General features: G+C 37.5%; 1 protein-coding gene across 1 annotated transcript in view; it reads right to left on the reverse strand.

The window, feature by feature from the left end:
- Positions 1-4,314: 4,314 nt before the first annotated feature.
- LOC107284480 (fatty-acid amide hydrolase 1-like) overlaps positions 4,315-12,255 on the reverse strand; it is a 9,584-nt gene continuing 1,643 nt past the window's right edge. Inside the window, exons 3-6 of the mRNA XM_015812544.1 lie at positions 9,242-9,281; positions 7,434-7,542; positions 5,735-5,880; positions 4,315-4,503 (exon numbers count right to left, since the gene is read on the reverse strand). Of these exons, the coding sequence (XP_015668030.1) occupies positions 4,315-4,503; positions 5,735-5,880; positions 7,434-7,542; positions 9,242-9,281 (484 nt within the window). The remainder of the gene's footprint in view (positions 4,504-5,734; positions 5,881-7,433; positions 7,543-9,241; positions 9,282-12,255) is intronic.

A 12,255-nucleotide genomic window follows, 5' to 3' on the forward strand; every position in this document is an offset into this window, starting at 1 on the left:
GGTGAATCTTTCTCTGTGTCTTTGTAGTAGAGTCTCCTTGATACCAATAGGAGGTTGTATTGTTAAAGCATTGGCTATTAAGCCATCTCAAGTTACTGAGACCTCCTAGTTGTACCTTGGACTCATCCCAAGGTGTATTTAAAGGATGATTTATCTAAAGTATTAGATAATCTTAATTAAGGCTTCAACTGATATTTCAGAACAGCCTATTGGGCTCCCAAACTCAGCAGCTATAGCAATAGCCTTTTTTCTTGTTTTAGTAGATAACTTAGTGGCAGCTGCAATTCGCATAGTTACGATTTGTATGTAAGTCTGGCACATATATGTAGTGTGAATCCACTCTCCCATTTCTGTTCTGGGAGTTGTGAGCTGGGGTAATCAGTTACTTGGGATTATGCTAAGCTTGGTGGTTGCCAATAGAAAATCCAAAATGTACCTTTACTAGACAGCCCAAAGACTGGTGGTGCCTTAGCATTTCAAAGGTTCATATAGAATAGATAGTCACTAATCAAACTGAGATTAATCAAAGAGGTTGTTACATACTCACACCCTTGTTTCATGAAAAGGAGGTATGACTAGCTATATGAAGAAATAGCCATTTTAGCCCTTTCTTTACTATTTTTTACTCACCACATTATACGGATTTGGGACTACAGTGTAACAATTTAGATTTTAATCATTGTTGTCAAGACTTCAAAGAGACCTCTGGGGCTGTTTTCATCCCTTCCCCTTTAATTCAAAATGGTCTTTACTAATTTCATTTATGAAACAACTTTACTGAGCTTGTATTTGGTCTGGAGACTTATTCTCTCTGTCACACACACACAGACACAGACACACACATACTTGAGGATTTTAATTACAATACTAAAATCTGATACAAACTAAAAGAAAGAATGGAAGAATGGAAAGTGCTAAAGGGAAGAAAAAACAAAAAATAGAAAAGAAAATATTGAAAGAAAATGTATAAACAAATGACTTTCAACCTTCATAACAAGAACAAATAATTTGTGTAGCTTTTCATCCCATCTTAGTTTACAACCAATGATCTCATCATCCTATACACAATTCCTTCTTTATAGATAAATCCATAAAGCTTCATCTTTTCAGTCCCAGTGTCAACAAAAAGTCCATTAAGGCTTACCAGAAATAATAGCATATTTTAACCTTGATCAAATAAACCAACTTTATATCCCTTCCTTTTAGTTCTAACAGTCTTAAATTTAAAACAATCCAAATGCCACAGAATCTGATTTTTCTTAGTTTCTTTTTTGTTCTTTCTCGTAAGATTCTTCATAGCTTCAACAAGCTTCTTTTGTAAACTCCATACAAAAAGGTTATCCAATATATGAGATAGTATCTATAGTTTGAAAATGCAAAGTGTCAAATCACCATTCAGAAATCAAATCAAAGCTTTATTACAGTCAAAGACTAGCACAAAATCACCTAAGAACGATAGGATTTCAATGTTTATATAAGAAGAAAGTTCTTATACAGGTAGTCCTTGACTTACAACCACAAGATTGGAACTTCTGTCGCTAAATCATGTGGCTGTTAAGTGAATTGTGTCTAACATTACCACCTTTTTGCTATGGTCGTTAAACAAAGCACACGATCGTTAAACAAATATGGCTTTCCTTATTGAATTTGCTTGTCAGAAACCCACCGAGGAGGTCATAAATGGTGATCGGTTGATCCTGGGACACTGTGACCATTGTAAATACACACTGATTTCCAAGCACCTGAATTTTGATCACTTTACTGTGGTGATGCTGCAACAATTGTTAAGTGCAAAACCAGTTGTAATCACTTTTTTTCACTGTCATTATAATTTTAAATGATCATTAAATGAATGGGCAAATGTTGAGGACCATCAGTCTGTATCAGAAATTACATTTAAATATATAGCAACAGTGTGTACATTTTAAATTCTATATAGTAGGGGTCTTCAAACTTGGCCCTTTTATGACTTGTGGACTTCAACTCCCAGAATTCCTCAGCCAGACACAATGGCTGAGGAATTCTGGGAGTTGAAGTCCACAAATCATAAAAGAGCCAAGTTTGAAGACCCCTGCTATATAGGCTAGGCACAGCTCTCTTTTGTGATTTTTAACAATGTCTAGGGCGCAGACATTGTCCCATTATCTGACTTTCCATTTCGTCATTGCTTAAAAGCTTAACATGAGATTCCTAACAGTTGTTCGTGTTGAGAAGAATTACTGACAGGGGTGGCCTGTGCCAAAGTGAAAGAATTCTTACAGCTTGCGTTCTCGCAATTGCAAATTAATCTTCTCCCATGTGCCATGTGAAGATGTCACAAACAGATTCGTTTGAATTTACTTCTTTTTCAGCTCAGCCTTATCTTGGGTTCCTCGGTTTGCATTTGGTAACAATTGCTGAGTCAACCTTAGATTTTAGGTATCTAAAACATTCTACAAAATTCTCCTGCATGTTTGTAGATTGGTTGGCTATACCCTCAGGAACCATTGGGCAGTGATTCAAGGTGATAATAGTTTTGTTGCCCTTGACAGAGATAGTGAACCTCTAGTCAGGCAAATAATGTAAATGCAGGTTGCTAAGATGCTATTTTGGGGCCTTAAAAGTAATTTCAGAGGGTGATGCCAGCCATGAACACCAGTTAAAAAATCCACTCAGGATTGTTTAGCTCAGTCACTAGTTTGCCCTTGTTCCCTGTTCAAGTCTATATTTCAGCATTAAGATAATAAAAATTCTGAAGTTTCTGACTTAACCAGTTTGCTTCAAAGGAGTGTATCAAATATTTACATGCCATGTCCAGTTCTTCTAGTAAGGTGCTAAATTGCTAATGATATCGTGCTTATTTTCTATAACTGCTTTATAACAGAATAACAGAGTTGGAAGTGACCTTGGAGGTTTTCTAGTCCAACACCCTGCTTGGGAGGAAACTCTATACCATTTCAGACAAATGGTTGTCCAATCTCTTCTTAAAAACTTCCACGGTTAGAGTATCCGCAACTTCTGGAGGCAAGTCATTCCACTGATTAATTGTTCTGTCAGAAAATTTCTCCTTAGTTCTTTCTAGGTTCCTTGTCTTCTTGATTAATTTCCATCCATTGTTTCTTATCCTGCTTTCAGATACTTTGGAGAATAGGTTGACTCCCTTCTTTATGGCAACCCCTTAGAATAACTGTGATATAGTATTATATCTAGCGCTCCTGAGAAGTTGGAAATTCAGATACAGACTTCATAGTGTATTAAGCAATGGCACACTATCAGTTGAGAAAGACCAGTGACAAAATGTGTCTTTTTCCAGTAGTTCTACAAATTCTTTTGGGATCTATTATTGGTACAAGTACCATCCATTTTAACATTGTTTGTCCAATGATAATGTCTGGCATCATGGGGAAATGTCAAGGCCTGCATGAAAGGAAGGGAGTGAGGGAGGTATACATATTATTTGGATGACTTGGCTTGGAAATGATACATTTAGTGTGGATTTGGATGTTCAAACGGATCACAAAGACTGGATTCAACTGCACAACTTGGAAATTCACTGGGTGACTTTGGGTCAATCACTACTTCTCAACTCAATCTACCTCAAAAGAGTTGTTATAACAATTGAAATGCTATATATACTGTTTTGTGTTTCAGGAGAAAGAAAGGATATATAATCTAATAAATAGGGATTATTTATTCATATTGCAATTTGCTTTTATAGGCCTCCAGTGTATTGAATGGAGGAAAACTGAAAATTGGGCAGAAACATGATCAGATAGGAACTGAAGAAGGGACGGTAGGCTTGCTGCAGATATGTAAAACTGGGAGGAAAAGTCATTGTTCTATAGAGCCATGCCATTGTTTCACAAAAAGTTGTAATTCCAGAAAAGAATGTTGTATTAGCAGCAAACTGAGCAAATACATTTAGCTGAATTGTAGTGAGCTTTAGGAACCTAAAAAACTGGTCCAAGAAAAAGAATGTGTGGACTTCAGCCTGTCTTAATCGATGCCAAGAGTTATTCATTTTCAAACTTAAAACCACTTGAAAATTAATATATTGCTAAATTGCTGAACAACTGAGAAACATACTCTCACCTCTGCTCAGGGAAGATTAGGAAATGTTTATTTTTATTAATACATTTGGACTAGAATAATATCATACCCAAGTATACAATCAGATATCCGATTTTTCTGTTCATCCATGTACATAATTGCCAGAGAAAATCAATTCCTCAAATGTTTCCTATCTGTTCCATCCACAGACACTCTGATTCCAAAAGCACGTCAAAAACTTCAACTTCATTATTTCAGACCTGGTACATTTTTATATCTATTGTGTTAGAATGGCACTGAACATTTTAATGAAAAGTGTGTGAAGCTTAACCCTATAATTATTGTTNATTGTTTCCTTGATTTTTCCCCGGTTAGCTTCTCCACTTCTTTCATGAGCCGGAGACAGAGCTCTTCTTGCCAGGGCAGAGCCACACACTGGACAGCCACAGGGAGCCCCACAGATTCTTTCACTGCCTGCAAGGACAGCATAAAGAAAGCAGTTTTTTTACAGCAAGCGTCAAATACAGATAGTCCTCGAGATAAGGACGATCACTTAATGACCGTTGAAGTTACAACACACCTCCTGTAAGCTACTTACAACCCGCTTTCGAACTTACGGCTGCTGCAGCACCCCTACAGTCATTAGCTCTTACGACTGACTGCAGGGACTCTACAGCATCCCCCCATTTCTCTCTCTCCCCCATCCTGCTCCACTGGGACCCTGCAGGCCTTGGACTACTCCCCACACGCCTGTCATCCATCACATCCTTATCTTTTATAGTTCTCTGAGCCTCATGTTGGGGGGAAAAGGACAGGCCACGTGTTTCCGGCCATATGGCTGTCCTTCAGAAGGTATTGCCATTTTCAGCTTTCCCACAGTTCCTTGTGGTGACACAAAATGTGGGTGTTTCAGGGTTGGAGAAGACCTTGGGAGACCCAGAGCAGTGTCAGAACCCATACAGTATTAATGGGGACTCTTTTCTATTTCTTTTTTACTTCATTGCTCTGGGTTCTGCCATACTCCTGAAGGGGAGGGGGGAAGACACTGCGGGCTGTCTCTTTGTTTTTTCTATTGCTACAATGTATCCCTTCTGCTGTTTCTGCATATTTGCTCTTTGAACTGTCTCTCCCTTGAGGTTACCTTGGGGTGAGAAAGGAATATTCCTCCGACCATCTGGCTTATTTCCCGTTTTTGGAAGGGAAGGTGTGAAGACCCAACAACATTGCTGTGAGCCTGGGAAAGACCGGTGTTATCAGCTCTTTTCCCACAACAGACTTAACACCTGAGGATTGGCCCATTCAAACTGACCGGAGGAACTATTGGGCTGAGGTTTGCTTTTAACCTATGGATCTGAGCAGAAAAACCCTCAGATCCTGCCTATCATGCCTGCTATCAGCTTCTCCTAATAAAAGTTCCTTTTGGAAGAAACTGCTTCCATGAGTTCTGCTTTCTTAGGATGAGGTTTTGAAGTGGGCCCTGACAGACAGTCCTCCATACCTAAAGCACACCGTGCTCCACTTAACAACCTGCCTTTTTGTTTAACAACCGCATCAGAGAGAACAGGGGGAGGCAGTTGTTAAGTGAGGCCATCTCGCTTCATGGCCATCATGACATGTGACCATAATGGACAGGCTACCCTGTGGTCGAATCTTGAGGATTACCTATAAATGCTGCTAGGCACTGTCATGAGGCAATTCCAAGTACCTTTGCAAAGAGTTTGTCCCCCAAATCATTGTAGTGTCCTTTGAAATTCTTTAGCTCCTCTTCGTCCTCCTTTGTCACTGTTGTAACTGGTACCACCCCAGCAGGGAAGTCCAAGAAGTTATATAATATGTAATTACTAATGACCTCTGTACAGACAAAAAACACAGGGCACATTAAATGGCTACCCAGCTCTCTTGAGCAACTTGCAATGATTAACAGTACAACGAAGACAGTACTTCGTAACTCTGATCACACATATCTCTTCCCCACTCTACAGATGAGAAAATTACCGTATTTGAAAAAACTGAAGCCAATCTCAAGCAACTAAAAATGTTCAGACACAGAAGGTTTCATGTTTACAGTGTTATGTGCTGTCTGTAACTTTCTGCTCTTTAAAAGGACACTCAAAACAATTTTATTCTAGAGGCTAAATAATAATAATAATAATAATAATAATAATAATAATAATAATAATAATAATAATAATAATAATAATAATAATAATAATAATAATAATAATAATAATAATAAAGTTGGAAGGGACCTTGGAGGTCATCTAGTCCAACCCCTGCTAAGGCAGGAAACCCTATACCATTTCAGATAAATGGCTGTCCAATCTCTTCTTAAAAACTTCCAGTGTTGGAGCATTCACCGCTTCTGGAGGCAGGTTGTTCCACTGGTTAATTGGATGCTGATGATCATCTGACTACCTTAGAAACTGTATTGTTAAATTAGATTCCCAAAGTCTACAATCTATTTAAGAAGAATTTTAGAAATACTGTCTGCACTGTCACAAAAATTGTAGTTATGTATTCTCAGAAGAATGAACGGTTATTAGTTTGTGAAGGCTGATCGAATGACCCAAGACACAAGGCCAAGGCAACAAAGGAATGACTCAAGAAGAAGCACATTAAGGTCCTGGGGTGGCCTAGCCAGTCTCCAGACCTTAATCCCATAGAAAACCTGTGGAGGGAAGGAGCTGAAGATTCGAGCTGCCAAACGTCAGCCTCGAAACCTTAATGACTTGGAGAGGATCTGCAAGAAGGAGTGGGACAAAATCCCTCCTGAGATGTGTGCAAACCTGGTGGCCAACTACAAGAAACATCTGACCTCTGTAATTGCCAACAAGAGTTTTGCCACCAAGTACTAAGACATGTTTTACAAAGGGGTCAAATACTTCTTTCACTCATTAAAATGCAAATCAATTTATAACTTTTTTGAAATGCATTTTTCTAGATTTTTGTCGTTGTTATTCTGTCTCTCATTGCTAAAAGAAACCTACCATTAAAATTATAGACTGATCATTTCTTTGTCAATGGACAAATGTACAAAATCAGCAAATACTTTTTCCCCTCACTGTATAAGCCACGATGGAATGTAGCAAGATCCATAACAGGAATATATTAGGGTTGTGAAATGCTTCAGATTCAAAACTGCAAGCTCCTTAAAGCAGCCACCCCTTTTCCTAGGCACAGTACAGCCATAGAAAAGGTGCATTCGGTTCAAAGAGTTGCAAATAAGCATCATAGTTGTACCCCCTTTGCATCACCCCATGAATTTTTTGTCCAACATCAAAGCACATCAGAGCCCTAGGATTTACTCACATGTGGTTAAAAAAGAATAGGACTCACCATGGGATCTAAAGGATAACAATGTGCTTTTTAAAACTCAGTTTTCCAAGTTTTTTTTTTTTAAGTACCTGGTAGACTTCCAGAAGACCCACTCTTAAAAGCAGGACCCATAGTAGGACAAAGCAGTACATCCAGTTCCAGTTGTTTCCATTCTTCAGTGAATTTTCTGCAGTATTCCTAATGATAAGAGAGGGATTTACATATCACGGCTACCTTTATTCTTCAATGAATAAAACCTGGCATCCAGAAATACAGCAGCATCTGATAAGTACAAGAGGACAGATAGCACAGCAAAGGTTTTGAGTTGCTATTCTTTGAGCAACGACTTTATGAATGAACACCATGTATCCAGTCTCCTGGGAATTAAGTGTAAATGTATTTTCTTTCTTTCAACCCTTAAATCAGACTGTTTTAAAATGTAAAATAGCTTCCTTAGATTTGAACTGTTAACTGAGGCAAAATTAACAAAATCTTAAAGCAAAAATCTACCTGATCCCAGGCTTCCCTTCTGAAAATACTGAGTCCAAAATTTGGTCTTTTTCTCCCCATCTCCACAGTAAAAGACAAACTGCACTGTGGCGCTGGATAGAAAATCCCCTCCCCCCAATATTACCAACTCAACAGTGGATTCCCTTACAAGAAATGCTAAATTTAATAAGGCAGGGAATGGCCTCAGTGTGATAACCTGAGAGAGATGAGGCTACCAGATTATCCCATGGCCTGACTTGCAATACAATAGCATTTTATGCTCTTTTTCTAGAACAAAAAATATTTTCCTGATTTATTGTTCAACTAGGAAACACATGGTGTTACCAAATAAGTATTTATCCAATACATTCTTGAGAATGCTAAACTGCGCAGATAGTAATTGTTTAATGACTGCTCTGTTTAGCAACTATTCACAATTGCAACGTATAAGTACAAACTTATACTTATAGCTGTTGTAGAATCTCAAAAGCCACGTGATCAAACTTCAGTTGTTCTGCAATTGGAAAACTGGCAGGCATTTGTGACAGTCACAGTGTCCTGTGGTCACACAATTGTCATTTGTGCCCTTCAGAGTTGGCTTCCAACAAGCAGAGTCAATGGGGAAGCCAGCACTGAAATTATAAGTCACGGCCATTTGATGTCTTAGTTAACCACTTGGGGTGATTCACTTATCAACCACAGTGGGGATGATGAAAGTCCAGCTCATCCATGTGATCTTTCGGTTAATGACTATGCCACTTAAGTCATGGAGTTTCTGGTCCCAGTAGTGGTTGTAAAGTGAGGACTATCTGTCACACAGAAAATTTCATTGAGCAACAACATGAGTACAAGAAAAATAAACAGGTCTATCTATGTAGCTGTATAGTAAGACACGAGAAATGCGCAAGTTATAATCTCATCCTCTATTTCAGCTTCTGCTCTTCCCCTGCAAAAGATATTCTGCAGACACCACAAATCTTTGCTCACAAGCATCTGATATCCAACTTAAAACAATTATTTAAAGGAAAGAATAGTTTCCCAATCTGGAAATGTCTGTTCTTCATTTTGAAATATCCATAAAGGCAGCATTCGCAACAAGGCCATCTTTACTGATTTAGCATCCTCCAAATATATTGGATTTTAGTTTCCAACACCCCTATTCAAAAATGGCCAATGGCTAAAGAGAAAGGGAGGTAGAGAAGTCTAACATAACTGGGAGGCATCAGACTATAGAAGAATGATCTCAAGACTTACTGGGTTTTCCTAGTATGTAATACTTTTTTAATGGTTGCTTTAAATCTGTGGTCTGAAGTTGAAAAAGACCATGCTATTTTCTCTAATGCCTCAGAAAATATTTACACATACAAGATTTTTATGCAGTTTTGACAAATTCTAAAAGAAAATTTACCTCAATTTCCGTGTGGTCTTTCCAGAGTTCTTTTACAGACCTAAAAAGTCAAAGAAAATAAATGAACTGCAGATGCATGGAATTGGTTGCCTATGTTCATGACCTGTAATAGCTTTCCCCAACCTGGGGTTATACAGCTATGCTGATTTAATTCCTCTGGGCAGAAGTCTGATTAGGCACAGGACTAGGGGAACATTTTGTATATTAATGCCAGTAAAGTTATCACTTTAACTGTTCCTGAGATCATCAATATGGAGATCAAGAAATATTTGTAAAAAGCATCAGTGGAAAGAAAATGTAATTTTTAAAAAAATCCCTTCTGGTAAACATAAATCCTCCTATATTGTATATACATCTTTCTTTTTTTTTGCTATTACCCCAAATTATTTCCCCTTGTAAGTTGGTATGAGAAGAGGAATGACTGAAAAAAAATCAAACTAAGATGGATTAAGCAATATTCCCCAACCCACAATGTTCTCCTTCTGCCCATATTTAGCCTATAAAGTCAAAAGGAATGGTATTTGAAAGGACAATATATGGAAAAATATATGAAAGTACAAGAAATATTTTAGGAAACGTCAAAGGAACCATGGATCTGATCCAAAAATAACTGCTGACTGGAATTGTTGGCTTTAACAGTATATTATGGATGGTGAAATTAATGGAATTGGATGATGACAAAACTAACTACTTTGATTAAAGAAAAGACTTTGTCTAGTTTGTTTCTACACGGAAACAACTTTTGGACTTTTTGCTTGAGAGTGAAAGAAATGCTATATTAATTTTGGGATTTTATCAACGATGGAAGGTTTTTTACATCCAAACTTGGTAGACTTTGAAAAAATTTGGACATATAGAGATATTCTAAATACTGATGGGACTTTAAGATCGAGACAAGAATTGAAAAATCTGGAAAATCAGGAAAATCAACCTGTCGTGGTGGGCACATCTATAGATGCAAAATAGATATGAAAAAGACGTGAAAATGCATGGGTTTTATAAAGAACAAACTGTAGTTGATAAGATATTGTTAATTTCTGATGAGAAATTAATTAAGAAAATGTATAATTTTTTGTTAATTTTGGAGATGGAAAGTGAACAAGTTAAAGAAACAATGACAAGGTGGGCAGAAAACTTTGGTTATAACATAGAACTAGAAAAATGGCAAAAATTATGGGAGAGAAACTATAAATTGACAATGTCAACCTCGTATAAAGAAAATTTATATAAAATGTTTTATAGATGGCACTTGCCACCAGCAAGATTAGCAAAAATGTTTAAAAATATGTCAGATAGATGTTGGAAATGTAAACATAATTTAGGGACGTATTATCATATTTGGTGGACATGTGGTAAAGCAAAGGCTTATTGGAAAAAGATACATGTTTGGTTAGAAAAAATGTTGGGAAAACATGGGGAATTTAAACCTGAACCTTTTTTTAACTAAGTATAATGCCAGAAAAGACTAATAAACAAAGTTTATATTTGGCTTTCCACGTCATAACAGCAGCAAGAATAGTCTTCGTGCAATATTGGAAAAATGAAGTAGTACCACCAGAGGAAGAAGTAATTAAAAAAATATTGGAATGCGCAGAGATGGACAGATTAACTATGAGATTGAAATATAAAGAAGAAATAGAATACTACCAAATCTGGGAGCTATTTTACAAATGGTTAGAGGAAAGAACCAAGGATTAGGAATTGATTATGTATTAGCGTTTTTGAATCCAGACAGCACGCTGGTTGAAAAATTAACATATGTGTGTAAGAGAAAAACTAATAAAATTCTTATAAAAAAATAATTTGGGGATTTGACAACTAGAATTGTTTATGGAAATACTGTGCATTATTGAATTTAAGATCAAAAGATTAATGTATTTTATATTTGTAACTGTATTGAAGAAAGTCAGAGGTTATTCTGTTTTTATTTTCTTTCTCCTCCTTTTTCCTTTATCCCTTGTAATTTGCTCCTCCCTATTTTATTTCCAATTGTGTCTGTGTGTCTACGTATAATTCTTTATAGAAATTTAATAAAGCATAATTAAAAACAGTATTTTATGGAGTCTTTATAATTTTAAGAACATGTTTCTAGTATTCACTATAGCAGAGAACAATTAAAACGAACACATAGAAAACTACTGAAAATGCAGGGTTAGCAAAATATTCACAAAATGGGCACTCCTGCAAATTTTTTCATGTTCTAAGTGCTAAACAATAGATTCAAAATAATGTAAAGTTATTCTGTGACACCCCAGAGCTTTTACACATTTTAAGAAACAAAATGTAGCATTAATTTTGGGATATATGGGAGCAATTCATTCTAGCTAGTTCTGCACATACATAATCTCTAAAACTGGTACTCTACAGTTATACTGTAGTTCTTTGGGATCACATGCAAAACATAGATCCTTGTTTTATGTTGAACTACTGCTGGAAAACCTTATTTCAGGTGCAATAATTTCTGCTTGGTTAAAATTTATTTATTTATTTATTATTTAAATTTATATACCGCCCTATCTCCCTTACGGGACTCAGGGCGGTGAACAGGCAATAGTAAAAATCACAATAAATATTGAATAAAAAGCCTGCTCTAAAATACCCCATATAAAACCCCTAGCAAAGCCCAATCAAAACTACGCCAGGCCGGCCGCGTGGAATAGATGGGTTTTCAAGGCTCGGCGGAAGAGGCGCAGGTCCGTAGTTGTACGTAGGTCGGGGGGTAGGTCATTCCAGAGGGCAGGAGCTGCCACAGAGAAGGCTCTCCCCCTGGGGGTCGCCAGCTGGCATTGACTGGCGGACGGCACCCTAAGGAGGCCCTCTCTGTGGGAGCGGACTGGTCGAAGGGAGATATTTGGTAGGAGGCGGTCTTGCAAATACCTAGGTCCATTGCCATGGAGCGCTTTAAAAGTTGTTACTAACACCTTGAAGCGCACCCGGAAGGCCACCAGCAGCCAGTGCAGCTCGCGCAGGAGAGGTGTTACATGGGAGTATCTAGAGGCCCCCAAAATCCCCCG

This window comes from Protobothrops mucrosquamatus, unplaced genomic scaffold (assembly GCF_001527695.2).
Source record: "Protobothrops mucrosquamatus isolate PMUCROS unplaced genomic scaffold, P.Mucros_1.0 scaffold95, whole genome shotgun sequence".
Classification (NCBI taxonomy): domain Eukaryota; kingdom Metazoa; phylum Chordata; class Lepidosauria; order Squamata; family Viperidae; genus Protobothrops; species Protobothrops mucrosquamatus.